Source organism: Pinus tabuliformis, chromosome 2_1, assembly GCF_031772625.1.
Source record: "Pinus tabuliformis cultivar Carrire ecotype Pingquan chromosome 2_1, CPIR1, whole genome shotgun sequence".
In the NCBI taxonomy this organism is placed as follows: Eukaryota; Viridiplantae; Streptophyta; class Pinopsida; order Pinales; family Pinaceae; genus Pinus; species Pinus tabuliformis.
The window spans coordinates 753,944,523-753,961,395 of record NC_142299.1 but is presented as its reverse complement, the minus strand read 5'-3'; the positions used below and the strand labels follow the sequence as shown (position 1 = coordinate 753,961,395).

Sequence of the window (16,873 nt, the reverse complement as noted above, 5' to 3'; positions counted from 1 at the left end):
TCTGAACATGGGCAGACCTTTGATAATGAAACACATGTTATTCACTTTCTAAATAATTTGGATAAGTTTCAGGGCTTTCAAATAAATTCTGCAGAAGACAGATCCAAACGGCTTAATTTTCAGAGAGGGAAGAGTCCTACCATATGCACGATTGAACATGGCACATCTGAAAAGCAGCCTACAGATTTGCCTGAAAGCAGGAAAATGCTTAGCATGCACTACATTGAACGCATCTGATGCCATGGGGCATCCTTTGTATTGTATTCCTAACCCTACACCCTTAGGTAGATTTATGTTTTTCATGTTATTAGGATAGTTAATAAATGAAGAGCTTATATCTTTCCTGTGCTTAATATTATATGATGATTTTTGGATGGACGCTACTTATGTTATCTTGTGTGTTGCGTGGATGCAGATTCTGGATTTTCACATTCCTCCAATGCAGCAACGTGTCCCCAAGTAGAGCCAAATGTTGACCACTACGTGTCAACGACCCATAGCAGTACACCCCTTTTTTCGCAAAAGGGATAGCGCCTGATCGATGTGTCTGTGCCGTCCAACTATCATCATCAGCCTGACTTCCAAGATGTTATGTAAACCCATTCTGCATGTATATAATGTAAATAATCTCAGCAAACCCGTGTCATGTAGTAACGACTTGGGTAAACCTACATTTCTAGTGAAGATCTCCATTCTAGGAGGTTTTTCGTTTCACCGATTCATTTTTCGAATAATCAACAGAGTTTTCCCTCTAGTCTTACCCCAAAGCTGGAATGGATTTTGTCACTAGGATCTTAGGTGAGTGCTAGTGTTCTAGATAAAGTCTATGTAAAAGTAATTTGCGAATAATCCCAACTATTTGGTTAAATTATTTTTTATAAATTACTTGGTCTGCTGGATTATACTTGTGTCGCAGAAATGGGTAATCTATGAAGGTCTATTACAAATGGGCTTTCCCCCTTATGATGTAAAAAATATGAAATTCATGATGTAAAGTGTGTTGAGGGTTGGAAAAATAATTTATCTCCTCATACGTTAATTAATTAAATTTTTCTAGCTCAAAATTAATTAAAATCTTAAGCCAAAAATTTAATTAATTTTAGGTCCTAGGTAAAATTTTAATTCTCAAAGGTAAATTCGTCGCTCCTAAAAATTAAATTTTAAGAGGTCTAGGATAAGGTAAATTAATTATTTTGATAAATTTCAAACCTTTGATCCTTGGGGTTAAGTCAAAGTCAATATTTTTGGGAAATTAACTCAAAAAATTTAATTTTTGAATTAATTAAAATGCATTTAAATAAAAATTTCGAATTTCCTCATAAACTAAATATTTCGACGGATGAGATTAAAAGAAATTTTGATCTTCATCAACGGTCAAGATTACGTTGACGATGATTACTCGAACTAGCCGTTGGAGTATTTATATTTAAATAGGAGCTCATTTGTCAGTCAATGATCCGATTTCTGAGTCGTGCTTAACAAGAAGCTCTTGTGTAATCTTTTTCAGCTAATAAAGAAAGACTTTGGGGTTAATTTCTGCTGGTGTTACTCTTTATTGGAATATTGTAAGATGTTTTATTTTCATGCATATTTTTTTCTAAAGCCATTTATGATAGGTTTTGAAGAGTGATTTGAGTACAGGTATTTTGTTCAGTCGCTGGAGTTTGAATAATAATTTAAATTTTGAATGTAATAGCAAGTATCTCTATTTGTCTAAATTTTATTATTATTTTCTCACTTTTTTTTTAATCGCTGGATCGAGTTTTGCAGGAAAATTTTGATTTAGATCCTCTGGCATTACGGGATGTTTTCAGTTGGACTAGACAACCCCCGATCTGTGTTTCTTAAAGAGCCCAGCTAAATTAGCTCCAGGGTTATCATAAGATTTTTGTTTGTAATGCACGAAGGGTTTCGAGTTAGCACCTCCTTTAATTTTTTTTTAATTTATGTATGACATAATGATAGATCTTGCTACGTGGAACCTTCAACTTGTAATTATTGTAATTATTTAATTGGTTTCTTGGGTTTTTTTTATCATCGTATATATCATTTCTGGTGTTTTTGTCAATTGTAGGAACAAATCTGAAGGAGAAGTTTTGTTTGAAGTCAGATCTAGGCCCTGGATGGTAAGATTTGGCCTCAATATCATTTTGCAGGGACATTTTTTAGGAAATTTTTATAGTCCAAAGGGTTTAAAAAATTTTAGATCCGAGGATTTTACAAGTGTTTCAAAGATAAATCTGAAGCAAAAGGATACATCATTTTAATCAAAATTTTCTGGGATTTTTTTTTAGTTTTTTAGGCTACCATTTCTCTGCTGCCTGGGGTTTTTGATCTACAACAAATTTCATTTTTTTTTAAGAAACCCTTTATTTCTACATTCTATGCTGCTCCCAGCTCCTCCCATTTCCTCTTCGCGACCCTCCATTATTGAGCTCCTTGCTGCCACCACACCTGCATTAGGTCCGTAGCTCCAAACGCTGCCATTCACACCCCCTCCTTTGCTCTTCGACTTGCATCCAACTCCAAACTCTGGCATCCCTTGCTACTCCCTAACTCGCGGATCCTCATTGTCCCCTATCCACTGCATCTTGAAACCTGCGGTTGTTAGATCTGCTGTCGCGGTTCCCTTCCTGCAAACCCTCATATACTACACCTCCGCGTCCTGCTTCCCTATTGATTTGTGTGTAGCATCGGATGTGCTCTAGCCATGAAAATTGGTGGAGAGGCTAATACACATAATATCTCCAAGACCCAGAAATGGTTTGGGGAAATTCCACCCAGTTGGAGAGATATTAAAATAATTAATATTTTTAATGAGGTTCCTAAGTCTAAACTTAGGAAAATTAAAATATTTAATGGGTATTAATATAAAACTAGGTGAGAATGTTCTAAATGACATGGATCAAGCCAAATCTAATCTTAGCTGTTCATTAGAGACTTAATCTCGTTCATTGAAGATTCAATAGGAAAAGTATAAGAGGAGGCTTGAGGGTTAGTTGGAGACACACTAAACTGATCAGTCAGTGCGATTTTCTGGAGCAGGACTTGCTGAGAAAATTCAAGCTAGTCGTCTGTTGCAACAAGGGGTAGTGAGTACATAACAAAGAGGCAGTGAGTGATAGTGCCAGAGAGTCAGCATAGAGACAAAAAATTTGACGTAGAGGCAGTTGAGGTTTGCGCAGAGTCTGAGGGGCCTGCGTGGGTGACGCAGAGGGCTAGAGAGATGACGGGAGAGAGTCAGCGGCTGACGCAGAGGCTTCTGGAGTTGAGCTGAAGCTAGCAGGGTTGACATAGGGCCAATAGGAAGCGCCAAGAAGGTTTTTCGTGGGGCAGACTAGAGCAGAGAGGCTGAATATCTGTCTCCGAGAAGAGGTATTACTACCATGTAACAATCTCTGTTGAGTGAGCCATTTCTGGCACCCTAGTTGTACTCAAGAATCTGCATAATAATAAAACCCTCAGAACTGTTGCACCGGTTTTACCGCATTGGGCTTTTCCGGGGACGATTGTCCAAAAATAACGGTGTCCCTTGTGTGATTATCTTAGTTATTTCAGTTGATGATCTGTATATGAGTTAAGACTGCATTTGTGTTTATTTCAGTATTTATATTTATAAATAACTTGTTAATGGAATGAACATGTAGGAGAAATCAAACTAGATAGTGCAGTAGGGATTTCTAATGTGTCAGACTTAGAAATTTCAACATGGTATTAGAGTGTTGCAAATCGAAGGAGGATTGAAGGCATCAACGATATCGGAAATTTGCAGCAATAGCAGTTGTCCCGAGAGACAGAGTTGCTCCTAAGCAAAAGGCAATAGAGAAGAAGTGATGCAGAGGGCCTGCATCATCATTTCGAGCCAAGGAGAGGGCCAACGTAGAGGCAGAGGGAGGCTCACGAAGAGCCACGTCATCCTACTTAGCCAGGTAGGATTGATGCAGTTGGCCAAAGGAGCGATTCAACCTTTGCTGGGATTGCGCAGAGCTGGAAGGCTCAGTTTCTTTAGTTGCTGGGGCCTAGGGAGCTGTGGGCAGATTGTGGTTGGGAAGCTGGTGGGGTGTTGTTTCTATCGAAGCAGAATAGTACCTAACGGGACAGAACCAAGGTAGAGGGAGTCGCTACCTTGATGGATTTCTAGCCAAGAAATCCAGATCCGAGTTGCAGTTGCAAGGAGGATTGGAGAGGAGCAGTTCGACATTTGGCGGGAGGATTTCTAGCAGGGAAATCAGGACTTAGAGGGAGATTTCCAGGAGGGAAGTCGAAACTCAAAGGGAGTCTAGAAGAGGAGTGGAAATGGCAGTGAACGGACTGAGGGATCAGGACAGGTTGGACGGGGCTTCCAACTTTGTCATCTGGAAGGCCAGGATCCTGGCAGTCCTGGATCGACATCGCATCAAGGACTTTGCCTTGAGACCCATGGCTATCTCGGTCGACCCAACTGAGAATGAGAAGTATGAGGATGCAATGGCGAGCGAAGTGCATGATCCTTGATGGTCAAAGATCATGTCGTACCACATATTGCTGAAAAGAACACAACAAAGGAGATGTGGGATACTTTGAAGACATTGTATCAAGGCTCTTTTGTGCAACGGAAGATGCTATTGGAAAATCAACTGCAGTCGTATCAGATGCAGAAGGGAGAGCAGATAGATCCGTTCCTCCTCAGATTGCAAGAGATTCGTGACCAACTTACTTCCGTAGGGTCTACACCAGATTTCAGAATTCATGGTGAGGACAACATTGAATGCAGTCTCTGAGGAGTGGGAGACATTTTTACAAAGTATTTTGGGCACGGCTACTCTTCCAGGTTGGGAGGAGATGTGGGCAACTTTTCGCCAAGAAGAGATCAGACGGTTGACCAAGGCAAGGAGTAGTGGCAAGGGAGGTCGAATCAAGAAAGAGGAGGAAGATGCGGCTCTAGCATCTGGGGGACAACAGGGGAAGAGGAAGAAGAAGGATATCTCCAAGGTGAAGTGATTCATTGTGGGGAGCTGGGACATGATGCATTCCAGTGTCCTAGGAAGAAAAACAAGGGAGAGGCTTCCGACTCCAAGGTAGCTCCAGCTAAGGCGGAGAAAAAAGTTGAGACTGATGACGACTATGCCATGAGTGCTCATGCACCTCTAGAGAAGAGGTGGGGAGATATCGAGTTGTAGTCAGGAGGACTACATACTAGGGGCAAGATCCTTGAGGTGCCCAAACTCTTGGATCACATTCGGCTACGGGAGCCCTTAACGACAGTAGCAGGATGACAGAGGTCGGGTGGAGCAAAGTGTAGTGGAGTAGCAAGGCAGTGCTTGGGTGCAGAAATCTGAGGTAGTGCAGTGGAGGTTGCAGCAGTGCGAGAGGCACAGAGGTGTATGCAACAGCACAGTGGCAGCAGAGGGAGCACAGGATAGCAGCAGGGGCAGCTTCAACATCATGAGGATTCTAGATTGACTGACATGTTAGAATTTGGGTAGATTAGTTACTTACTTCTCGGTAACTGAGTTGAAGTGCTAGGGGCAGAATGGGCAACATATTGAGAGGGAGCTGCAGTATAGATGTACCAGTGGAAAGTGGCAGTGTCATGGCAACATATAGGAAGCAGTAGTGCAGATGATGTGAGGCAGCAGGCCAAGCATTAGCACAGGTACCAGTGCGGAAGAATCAGTGTGATGTTTCAGTGGTGGAGCATTACTAGAGCACATTCCTCGCTAAGAGGGAGTGTTGATTTGTGGTAACATCGGATGTGCTCTAGCCATGAAAATTGGTGGAGAGGCTAATGCACATAATATCTCCAAGACCTAGAAATGGTTTGGGGAAATTCCACCCGGTTGGAGAGATATTAAAATAATTAATATTTTTAATGGGGTTCCTAAGTCTAAACTTAGGAAAATTAAAATATTAATGGGTATTAATATAAAACTGGGTGAGAATGTTCTACATGACATGGATAAAGCCAAATCTAATCTTCGCTGTTGATTAGAGACTTAATCTCGGTTGTTGAAGACTCAACACTAAAAGTATAAGAGGAGGCTTGAGGGTCAATTAGTCAGTTTGATTTTCTGGATCGGGGCTTGTTGAGAAAATTCGAGCTAGTGGTTTGTTGCAGTGTGTACATAGCAGAGAAGTAGGGATAGTGCCAGAGGGTCAGTGCAGAGACCAGAGAGGGTGACGCAGAGGCAGCTGGGGTCTGCGTAGAGGCTAAGGGGCCTGCGTGGGTGACGCAGAGAGCCAAAGAGTCGACGCAGAGAGCCAGGAGGTTGACGCAGAGGCTTCTGGAGCTGAGTAGAAGCTAGCAGGGTTGAAGCAGGGCCAAGAGGAAGTGCCGAAAGGTTTTTCGTGGGGCAGACTAGAGCTGAGAGGTTGAATATCTGTCTCCGAGAAGAGGTATTACTGTCGTGTAACAATCTCTGTTGGGTGAGCCATTTCTGGCACCTTAGTTGTGCTCAAGTATTTGCATAATAATAAAACCCTTGGAACTTCTGCACCGGTTTTACCGCATTGGGTTTTTCCGGGGACGATTGTCCAAAAATAACGGTGTCCCTTGTGTGATTGTTTCAGTTATTTCAGTTGTTGATCTGTATATGAGTTAAGACTGCATTTGTGTTTATTTCAGTATTTATATTTATAAATAACTTGTTAATGGAATGAACAAGTAGGAGAAATCAAACTAGATAATGCAATAGGGATTTCTAACGTGTCAGACTTAGAAATTTCAACATTTCCTTCCCTTTCTCATTGTAATATGCGTGCCCCTTTCTCTCTCTCATGTCCCTCGTCGCTGCCCGCTGCAACTCCCTTGCTCCTCCCGTGATTCACTACCTCTTCAAAACCGCGTCCTCTCCCTAGCTGCTATCCCTTACTCCATCTCACAGCTCCGTCGAGCTCCTCTCGCTGCAACACCATTGCCCCTCCCTCGAGCTGCTCCCTTTCGCCGCCACCATACCTGCACACACAAGACACAAATTCAATTTTTCATTTTTGTTTCATATGTATGAGTTAGGTTAGGTTTGTTTCAAAAATAAAATCCGATTTCATTGTATTTGTTTTACCTTTCTATTTGTTTTATTTTGATTTGATTTAAATTGTTTTGTTTTGCATTTTTTATCTTAACTTATGATTTTGATGTTTTTTGTTTGGATTTCATTTCATTTATTTTATTTTGATTTTGCTTAAAACATTCAAAAATCTAAAAAACTATCTTTTTTTTTTTCATTTTTGTGACTCTCAAATTACTAAGGAATTAAATCAAAAGGAGAATTTATGCTCTCACATTTAAATTTTTTAAATTTTTATGTGGCCTACGACCCATAAAAATTTTAAATTTAATTAAGTACTTTTGATTTTTATTTTTGGTCACATTAAATTTTTTTTATTAAACATTTGCCACATTAAACTTTGCTTCATAAGCTTAGCACATTAAAAATTTACCTAAGGGATAATTAAATTCTAATCTAAAGTTCCTTGGTGTCTTTTTGTGTGTTAAGTGTAAAATTTTAAATTTTGTGGTAGTGATTTCTCTATTGTCAAGTGCAATTAATGTTTTAGAATCATATCTAAAGATTGACTATAGGAGAAAGATAAATTCTAGATCTGGGTTATTGAAGAAAATCATTTTAAATCTAGAATCATTGCTTAGCAGTTAATTTTCATAATTCTTCACGGTATTTAATTGCTAGAATATATTGCATGAAATTTTTGAGCATTTGCATTTAATCATTTACGATAGTCACTTTCATCAAATTTATAAATTCCTCTGGATAACTTGTTTTTATCTAGTTTATGGTTAATTGAATATAAAGGCACTGGTCTAAAATCATTTTTATCTTGTGGTTGTGTCTTATTTTATTAGATCTATCCATCTCGGTTAACCTGGACTTGTTTTACATTCATCAAGTTGTTCATCCTTAAGTCTCCTAGAGCTTGTATTCAAGAGGTTTCCTTCATTCGTTTACCCCTAGGGACTATCCCCATTGACTTGTCTAGGAGAGAGTATAAACAGAGTGAGTAAGGATTAGAGTGACAACCCTTGCTCTGAGTGTTGTTGCAGTGCCTAGACACTTTGTGCGACAACAGGCCGAAATAGTCTATGGAGGGTAGGAGTGCATGCCCCATAGCAAAACTGGTTTGCCATTTGGCCCTACGAACTCAATAGCCAACTTCCTCCACTCAAAAGTGACTTTGCTAAGAGAGTAGAGCCACTGGACACCCAACACCACATTGGTGGCCGACACATCTACCACGAAGAAGTGAGCTGTCCCTGAGCAGTTCCTCATGGTTACTGTCAAAGCTAGAACATAGCATGTGCACTGCATGGTTCTATCACCTAGCACCACAACCGAAAAACCCTCAAACTCCTCAGTTGTGATAGCCCTCCGCTGGACCATTTGTGCATCAATAAAGTTGTGGGTAGCCCCACTATTTAGTAAAACCGAGATACGCTACCCTTGCACAGTGCCCCTAATCCTCATATTCAAAAGCTTGTGTACCCCACGTAGAGATGCAAGGACCCCTCTTGATGGAGCGAAAGTAGCTCCCCCTGGTGGGGGTGGTGGTGGTGCCCCCCTATCTACCTACCCTGCTCTGTCATCTCCACCCATCTCCAAATACACATCATCCTCCCCATCACTGTCAAAGAAGACCTCCATGTAGTGGGCCTTGCCCACTGCGCATCTATGGCTTGGAGCCCATGGTTCTTGACAGGTAAAACGTAACTTCCTCCTTCAGAGGTCTCTTCGGATCTCCTCATCCAACTGACCACGCCCCTGTTTTGCTCTTAGTGGTGGGCTCTGGTGTCACCTCCCTTATGTGGGTAGGGAGTGCATGAGGGAAAAGGTGCCCTGGTCTTGGGAATGGCCCCCTGCAAATCCCTAGCGCAAGTCATTGCCTCCTGTAAAGTCGAGGGTTTGCATGACTTCACTAGTCCACGCAGTGGTTCCAACAACCACTCTATGAAAGTGTACACCCTCCTCGCCTCTGAGAGGTCTGGCACCGTAACTGAAACCCTAAAAAATTATGATATGTAGTGCTCTGGCTGGCTTGTCTGTCTAAGTTGGGTCCATTTTCTGAAGTGAGCCGCCAGATCCCTCCTATCAAAATGCTCCACCACTCTCTGTGTGAAGTCCTCATATGAAGTCACACTGGCACGCCCCAATGGGGATAGGCCATGAAACCACCACTCATGTGCCTCCCCTTCTAAGTGTAGAAGTAAGTATGCAACTTCTCAACTCAAGCTCGAGATGTGCTCTTGGAAAAACAATCATATGTGGGGACATACATCCTCCTGATAGTGCGTTGTAGCTCTGAGTTCTCCGAATTCTGCCCCCCATTGTACTTGCACTTCTCATTTTGTTTGAGTTGACAATAATCTTTGAATGATAGGGCCGCTTTGAAATCTTCCACCGTGGCTTGCCATTCCCTGAAGAAATCCCCCTAGGGCATTTGCTCATCCGGTCCCCATGCTCATTGGGTGTTGATGGCAAGAAAGCAAACACCGTGGTTCTAGATGGCCCACTATAGGTTGGTGGGTGAGTGGCCGGTGAAGGATGGTCGTATTGCTGTGAGGCTCCATATGTCTCCCCAAAAAGGAACTCACGGTGGAGGCCCTTGTCCCTGTTTTGTTGCTTAATATCCTCCAACATCTCCATTTGTCCCCTAGCCAAGTCATTCAAAGCCTTCAAGAGGCTATCAAATGTTGCTTCTTCCTTACTCCTTGGTTCCTCTATCTCTGCTACCATGACTGTCTTCCCACATGCCTCCAAATTAGGAGTAATTTCCAACTCCCTTTCTTTGCTCCTATACCTTTGCCTCTGGTACGTGATGTTTTGCTTGTCCTTGGTGTCATAGACTGCGTTGCTACCACAGACTAAGCCAAGTCTATGAGCTCTGATACCACTGTAATATTCCAAGGGAATTTTTACAGTGAATAGCAAAGAAAACGCAGAAAAAAAGGCACAAAATTTAAACACATGAATCAGATCACAAAAATGCATCCAAACTATGGTGCTGAGCCATTTTATTAAGATCTGAAGAGGGTACAATTAGGTGCTACAAAGAGTGCACTTGGGCTTGCTCAAGGCAAGCTAGCTAAGCCCAAATGAATAATATGAAATCCCTCTCAGTTACGCTGTTGCTCTATCTCCTGGCTCTATGCTGAACTACCCAGAAATACGCTGTTGGTTGAGAAGATCTGTTGCTAGAGCCTCCTGTAGTGCTTAAAAAATTCTGGGAGATTAACCCCTGACTCTCCACCAAATACCCAGAATAATCCACGAAGGAATTGGACTATTGTTGACCTCGGAATTTTGGCTCTCTTTTCCCTATATGGCTCTACTGTTGGAAAATTTGGCCCACCTGTCTATCTTGCTGCAAATGCCCCAAAAATTGCTGCAAACTCCAAGCAAAGGCTCTCACAGACTCCTCAAACTTCAGGCCCAAACTCCTGTCACAACTCAACTCCCAAGTGTGCCTCCTCCAAGCACTACGCATTCCTTGTGTTGATGGTTGTGTCTCCTCCCCACAAACTCGCATTCCACTACCGGAAAAATTGGAAAAAGGATGGAACTCCCTCCTTGGGTTGGCACTCGAAGTCCACCGAAGAAAGGGTTGAGATCTCTGCTCGGAGATACGCATGCGCTAAACATCACTTGTGAACATGGCTTCAGCTCAAGCATGGTATGTCAAGGACACAATTTCCGAATAGATGATTGAATGACCAAAAGAATGCCTTCCTTTATTTTTGTCAAGATGCCTCCAATGTTCTCATGTGGGCCCACCTCGCTTTCCTCCCACCGAATTTCCCTCCAAGGCATGTGTATTCTCCATGTGGGCAATAATTATTCAAGTGTGATCCCCACACTCCACTAGAGGCTCGATATTCTCCTCCTCCTCTAATATTTGGGGCTTGCTTGTATCCAAAAATTGATGTAGGGCCTCTAAACCCACATTTCCTAAGTACACACATGAATAAAGACAAAATTTATCAAAATTGATATCTCACTTAGCAATAATGTTAAGTGGGAATATCAAAGTTTCAAGGGCCATGGCGAGGGTTTCAAGGACATGAAAGGCGAGCGACTCACCAAGGATGGGAGAAAAGGGCACGACTAGGGCTAGAAGGGTTAATACTAGGTTGAGAAGGCCTAAAAAGAAAATTCGGATCCCAGCCAAAATTCAAATTTTGATTAAGATCTTCAGAAGTTGCCACAAAACACCACGAAATTTCCTCTAACGGCTAACGACATACTCTTTTGCTTGAGCATTGAGCCTGGAGGGTAGCCGAAGGCTAGATCTTGCCTTCCTAGGCCTAGATTTGCCTCAAAACCCCAACGATTTCCTTCAAATAGGCTAGACGTCTCACTTGGGTGAGATAAACCCTCACAAAATTTGAGATGGCTTGAGAATTCACCTGCACAAATGAAATAAAATTTTCCCAAAACCCCAATATATACAAAATTTAAAATAAACCCAAAAACCCCAACTGCTGCAAACAAGGGTTAGAAATAATTTACAAAATTATTTTACCAAAAAAAATTATATACAAAATATTTACAAATATAAAATGCTTGTAAAATAATTTTTTTGAGAAATAAATTCTGAATAATGGCAATGGATAAATGTATTTTCGAAAGTTAGAATATTGGCCACACCCTTTTGCAAAGTTAGAATACCATATAAAAATTCCTAGAGCCCAAACAAGGTCGACTCTTTCCCACAGTCTGTGAACTTGGAGCCCAAGGGCTAGTGTACCTGCAGATCTCTATAATTTTTCTCAAACCAAATCATTAGATCATATGATGAATTGAATCACCTAAGATAAAAATTAAATTTTACCAATAGAATGTCCTATCATCGACAAATGAAATAACAATTTATATAACAATGAAGCACAATATAGGATTAGCACATAACTAGCACGTACCACAGATCAATGGAACAAGAACACCATGAACTAAACCCAAAGTCTTTTTATTATGATATTAAAACGTTCCCAGTAGAGCAATGGCTCAATACCAACGTTACAAATTTACATCATCCAGAGATAGCCCAAAATCAGAATATCTTGAGAAGCAAAATGGCTTCTATTTATAGAGAAATCCTCCAAGTGGAATAATGGCTAGTTAGCTTTATCCCCATCCAAACAATCCCGACTGTTGATAGTAATTTGATCATCTTTTAATCTCTACCATCGAAATATATATGTTGAGGAAAATTTCGAATTTAACTTAAAGCCCATTTTTTATTAATCCAAAAATTAATATTTTGGTTTAATTTTCTAGAAAATTGGACTTTGAGTTAATCACCAAGGTCCAAGGGTTCAATTTTTCATAAAATATCCATTTTTGCCTTGGTGGGAGACCTCCAAAATTTAACCATTCTTTGACCCACGAATTTTTTTGATTATTTTTCTCCATAATTATTTTTGACTCTAAATTAATTAATTTTCTGGCTTAAGATTTAATTTTAATTTAGCCAAAAAAATTAATTAATTGACACGAGGGGATTAATATTTTTTCCACCCTCAAATACTTTAGCCATGGTGTCTAAATATGAGGGACCATGCACTAAAATATTTTTTACATCAGATATTACAAATAATTCAACCCTTAAAGGGGGAATACACATTCGTTATAGACCTTCATGACATTACCCAATTCTGTGACACAATATGATCTAGTATAGACCAAATGATTTGTAATAAAATAATTTAGCCAAATAGCTTAAATTATTCCCAAACCACTTTTACAAAGACTTGATATAGCACCATGACACACCTAGGACCCTGTCAATGAGTTCCACCCTAGCTTTGGGGTTTAAGCTAGAGGAAAAACTCTGCCGATTATCTGTGTTTAGAAACACATATAATTCGATGAGGTTAAAAAATATCCTAAGATGATATTTGTCACCAAAATCAAAGGCTTACCTAGGTGTTGTTACAAAATTAAACGGTCATACTAGCCTCATTTATAACATAACTTGCATAAATTGGGTTTACAATGATATATCAATTGGCTGACTGATGATTTGGATGTTTGAAAAAGTTTAGTACACTACTTCCTTGGACTTATGACAAAATGGGTACAACATCTGGCTCCATATTGGGACATGTTGCTTCATTTAAGTAACATGAGAATCCAAAATCATGCATCAAATAAAACAAGATACATATGGTAGATATCCACTCAAAATTCATCATTTATATATAAAACATTTGCTGGAATAGAAAAATCTACTCTACCAAATAAAACCATAAAATATACATGCATGGAATAAAACTAACTAATGACATAATTGAAATCCTAATTAAGAGAATAGGGTTAGAGATAATATACTTGTCATCCCAGTGGCACACCCTGGAACCCCTGTCTGCTTGTTGGTGGATCCATAGGTTATTTGTCAGATGTCCCTTGCTGAATCTTGACCCTCTTTGGCTGATGTGAACTTTCATCATTGTCCTGCACATCTTTGTAAATTTCAATCTTCTTTTCTTGCTCGGAAAATGAGATGAAGAAAAATGATATACAGGCTGGAATAATTCAGTCACAACTACATTATGTTCTGAAGGATGACCTTGTGGCTCAATCTCCTGATCATCATCTGGCCTCCTTGGATTTTCAACATGGTATCTTCTTTCAACTTCCCTGTATAACCTGACCATACCACCTGTTGCTGCGGGAATAGTAGCATATGATAAGTCCATCTGAATACATCCACCTAAGTCAACTACAAATTTTCTTGATAGAAGCATTCCCCATACATCTGACACCAATAATCGTTATGTCCATGGTGATGATTTTGTATGGATAGTTAGCCAAGGAAACCTGTAAGTCTTTAACCACACCAAGGACTTCAATCTTCTTAGAGTCCATTGAGCAAATGTTGTGATAAGGCCTAGAAATCCTCAAATTCAACTGATCCATAACTTTCTTAGTCATGACATTGGTTGATGCACCAGAATCCAACATAAATTTATGAAGAAGGCTAAGTTGCGTGAAACAAGGAAACGGGTATGAGTTTCCGAAACGGGCACGCGTACGAAACATGACCTCCCCAAATTTTGGAAATGGGGAAACGTGAATATAGATATAGATATATATTAGAATTTAGGACATTTAAGAAATGTTATGTGCAATCATAAAGCATACATGATACATTATAATTTATTACATTTAAACATTATGATTAAATTTACATCACATTTACTCATGAATGATCACATAATCAAAATAAAAATATTGGAATATCCAAAAGCAACCTTAATTATATATCCAAATCTCAAACTTAGCCTTTATTATATATATGAGGCTGCAAGTACAATAAAGACTATAAGGCTGCAAGAACTATAGAGACAAAAGACTAATCCTCATCATCATAATCCTCATCAAAAATAGAAGTAGAACTATGCTCAACAGTGGATGGTGGTGTTGAAGAAGATGATGGGTCAATTCCACTTCCAGGTTGGACCTCAATATTCAGGGCAGCAAGAGAGAGATCCAAATCAGGACTTTCTGCATCCACATCCCATTCTTTAGAAGGACCACTATTGTATTCTAGACCCTTACAAGATGCAAGGCGAAGGTTGGAGTGCACATAAACAAGATCCTCTGCCTTCTGTGAGCCCAACCTATTGCGCTTCACAGAATGAATAAAACCATAAGTGCTCCAATTCCTTTCTGCTAATGAAGAGCTTGCCACTTGTGAAAGAATACGAATGGCAAGGTTTTGCAAATGTACACCATTTGCTCCATGACAAATCCACCACCTAACTGGATTCATGGTGCTTCTCTCCTCCAAAGCTGATATATCTGCATAATCATCTATTCTTGCAACAAAACTGGCAAATTCTTCCTTTACCTCCTTGTGTAGATGAGAAGGAAACATTCTCATAAGGGCTTTTTTCACCCCATTAGCCACCTCTCTATCCTTATGGGGTGCCTTCCTCTTCCCATTGCTTTGAGCAATAAGCTCCTCATCATAAAATTTGGGGTTCAAGGCATGTGCTAAAGTGTGCAATGGAGTGTTGAAATTGTTCCACCTATCAACAATGATTTTCTTGACTAAATCAGCAAAATGATCATCAACAAACAAAAGTTGTGGAGACTCTTGCGAAATGATTTCCATAGTTTTCTCAACCATGGAATCCATGCCATCATATACCTCTCCTAAGAAAGGTTGGTCAGTGTCAGCATTCCGAAGAAGCTCAAATGCAGGGGTTGTGAACTTTAGCAAGAAATCTATCTTGCTCCACCAATCCTCATCAAGGCACAATCTACGCACCATATATCCTCGCTCTGAATTTGCTTGTCTCCACTCAATCCAAAGTTGAATCACCACCATAGAAACTAATGCATGCTTAACCTCAACAAGGTGGCGCAACATCAGGAAGTTTGAGGCATATCTTGTCTCAACAACTTTTAACAACTCTAATTTGGAGTACTCTCGAAATATGGCCTGAGATTGGTGGTGGTTGGTGATGAATTTGACAATCTCCCTTGCTTCCCCTGTGATTTCCTTTATCCATGAAACTTTGTTGTCGATCTCCTCTAAGATCAGATTCAGATTATGGACAATGCATGGTGTCCAAAAGATGTGGTCATACCTCCCCTCAATAATAAACCTGCAGCTTTGCAAACTGGTGCATTATCCATGATAACTTGCTCCACCTTGTTAGGACCCTATTTGTTCAATAGCTTTTATAATAACATCAACAATGAACTGTGCATCTTTTAACTCTCCTGAGTAGTGTTCCATCTTGATAAACATTGTTCCTTTGGGGGAAGTGGCAATGATATTTATCAATGGTTTGCACCTTGTATCACCATTTGAGACGATGGAAACCCTAGAGCTACTCCAGGAAGAACGAATTGGTGATAAAATATCCTCCACAAGCTCCTTCTCGTTTTTGAGAAGCTGAGTTCTGACTTTCTCATAGTTGGGCCCCTTGTACCCTTGAGGAACTTTGTTAATTGCCCTTATCATATCTTGCCAGTAAGGAGAGCGAACAACATTGAATGGGATACCACATGCATAAATGCACCTAGCCACTTTGGAATCAGTTTCTTCTCTCGCTTGCACCTTCACCAATTTAGCAATTCTGCTATCTTGAACTGAAGGGGATGCCCCTCCAGTGTTTTTGGGTGCTGGTTGTTCATGTTGTTGAGTGGCACCAGCTCTCCTCTTTCTTGCTTCAACTACAATCCTTGGCTCAATGTTAGATGGAGCTTGAGGAGTAGCTTGAGTAAGCTCATCATGCCTTCTCTTAATATCATCGGCCTCATCTTGCCCTCTTTGATATGCCCTCCTTGCCAATGGGTTTGCTGTTTTTGTGCAACCCACAACCCCCTGTCCTCCTCCATGCAAAAGATGTGCCTTCACTTTTGGGTAGGAGCCCTTGTACGAATTATTGTAAATATTACATCGCCATTCCCATGAGCCACCACCTCCACATTGAAGGAAGCTTCTGAACATGCCTCCAAAGAGGATAATATTTAGCCCTTGGGTTGGCCCTAGGGATTGAATTTGCAGCGGCACTTTGGTTGGAAGCCATTGTTGCAAAAATAAATTAAAAAAACAAATCTGTAAATAAAAAACGTTTTTCATATTTTTGGCAGCATAAATCCTCGAAAAATTGAAGAAATAGTAGGAAAAAACTAAGAAAATGAATGTTTCTTACCCAAATTAATTTTCTGTAGCTGAAGCTACCCCAAAATGCTAGAAAAGACAAGAGAAATATGGTTGTAGCTGAGCCAAAATCCAAGAATGCCGTAGCCAGAAACTCTGCACTCCAAATCTGCTTCTGAAATCTCTTTCTCTTGCTGCTGAAATCTCCTCTGCTCACTGTTGAAAATTCCCTAGCCGAAACCACTTCTCTCTTCCTCTCTTCTCC

General features: G+C 40.3%; 1 protein-coding gene across 1 annotated transcript in view; it reads left to right on the top strand.

Moving 5' to 3' along the window:
- Nucleotides 1–2,013: 2,013 nt before the first annotated feature.
- Nucleotides 2,014–16,873, top strand: part of LOC149202765 (phytyl ester synthase 1, chloroplastic-like) — a gene marked incomplete at its 5' end in the record, with an annotated part of 221,087 nt that continues 206,227 nt past the window's right edge. The window contains one exon of the mRNA XM_089401684.1: nucleotides 2,014–2,126. Within this exon, the coding sequence (XP_089257810.1) occupies nucleotides 2,014–2,126 (113 nt within the window). The remainder of the gene's footprint in view (nucleotides 2,127–16,873) is intronic.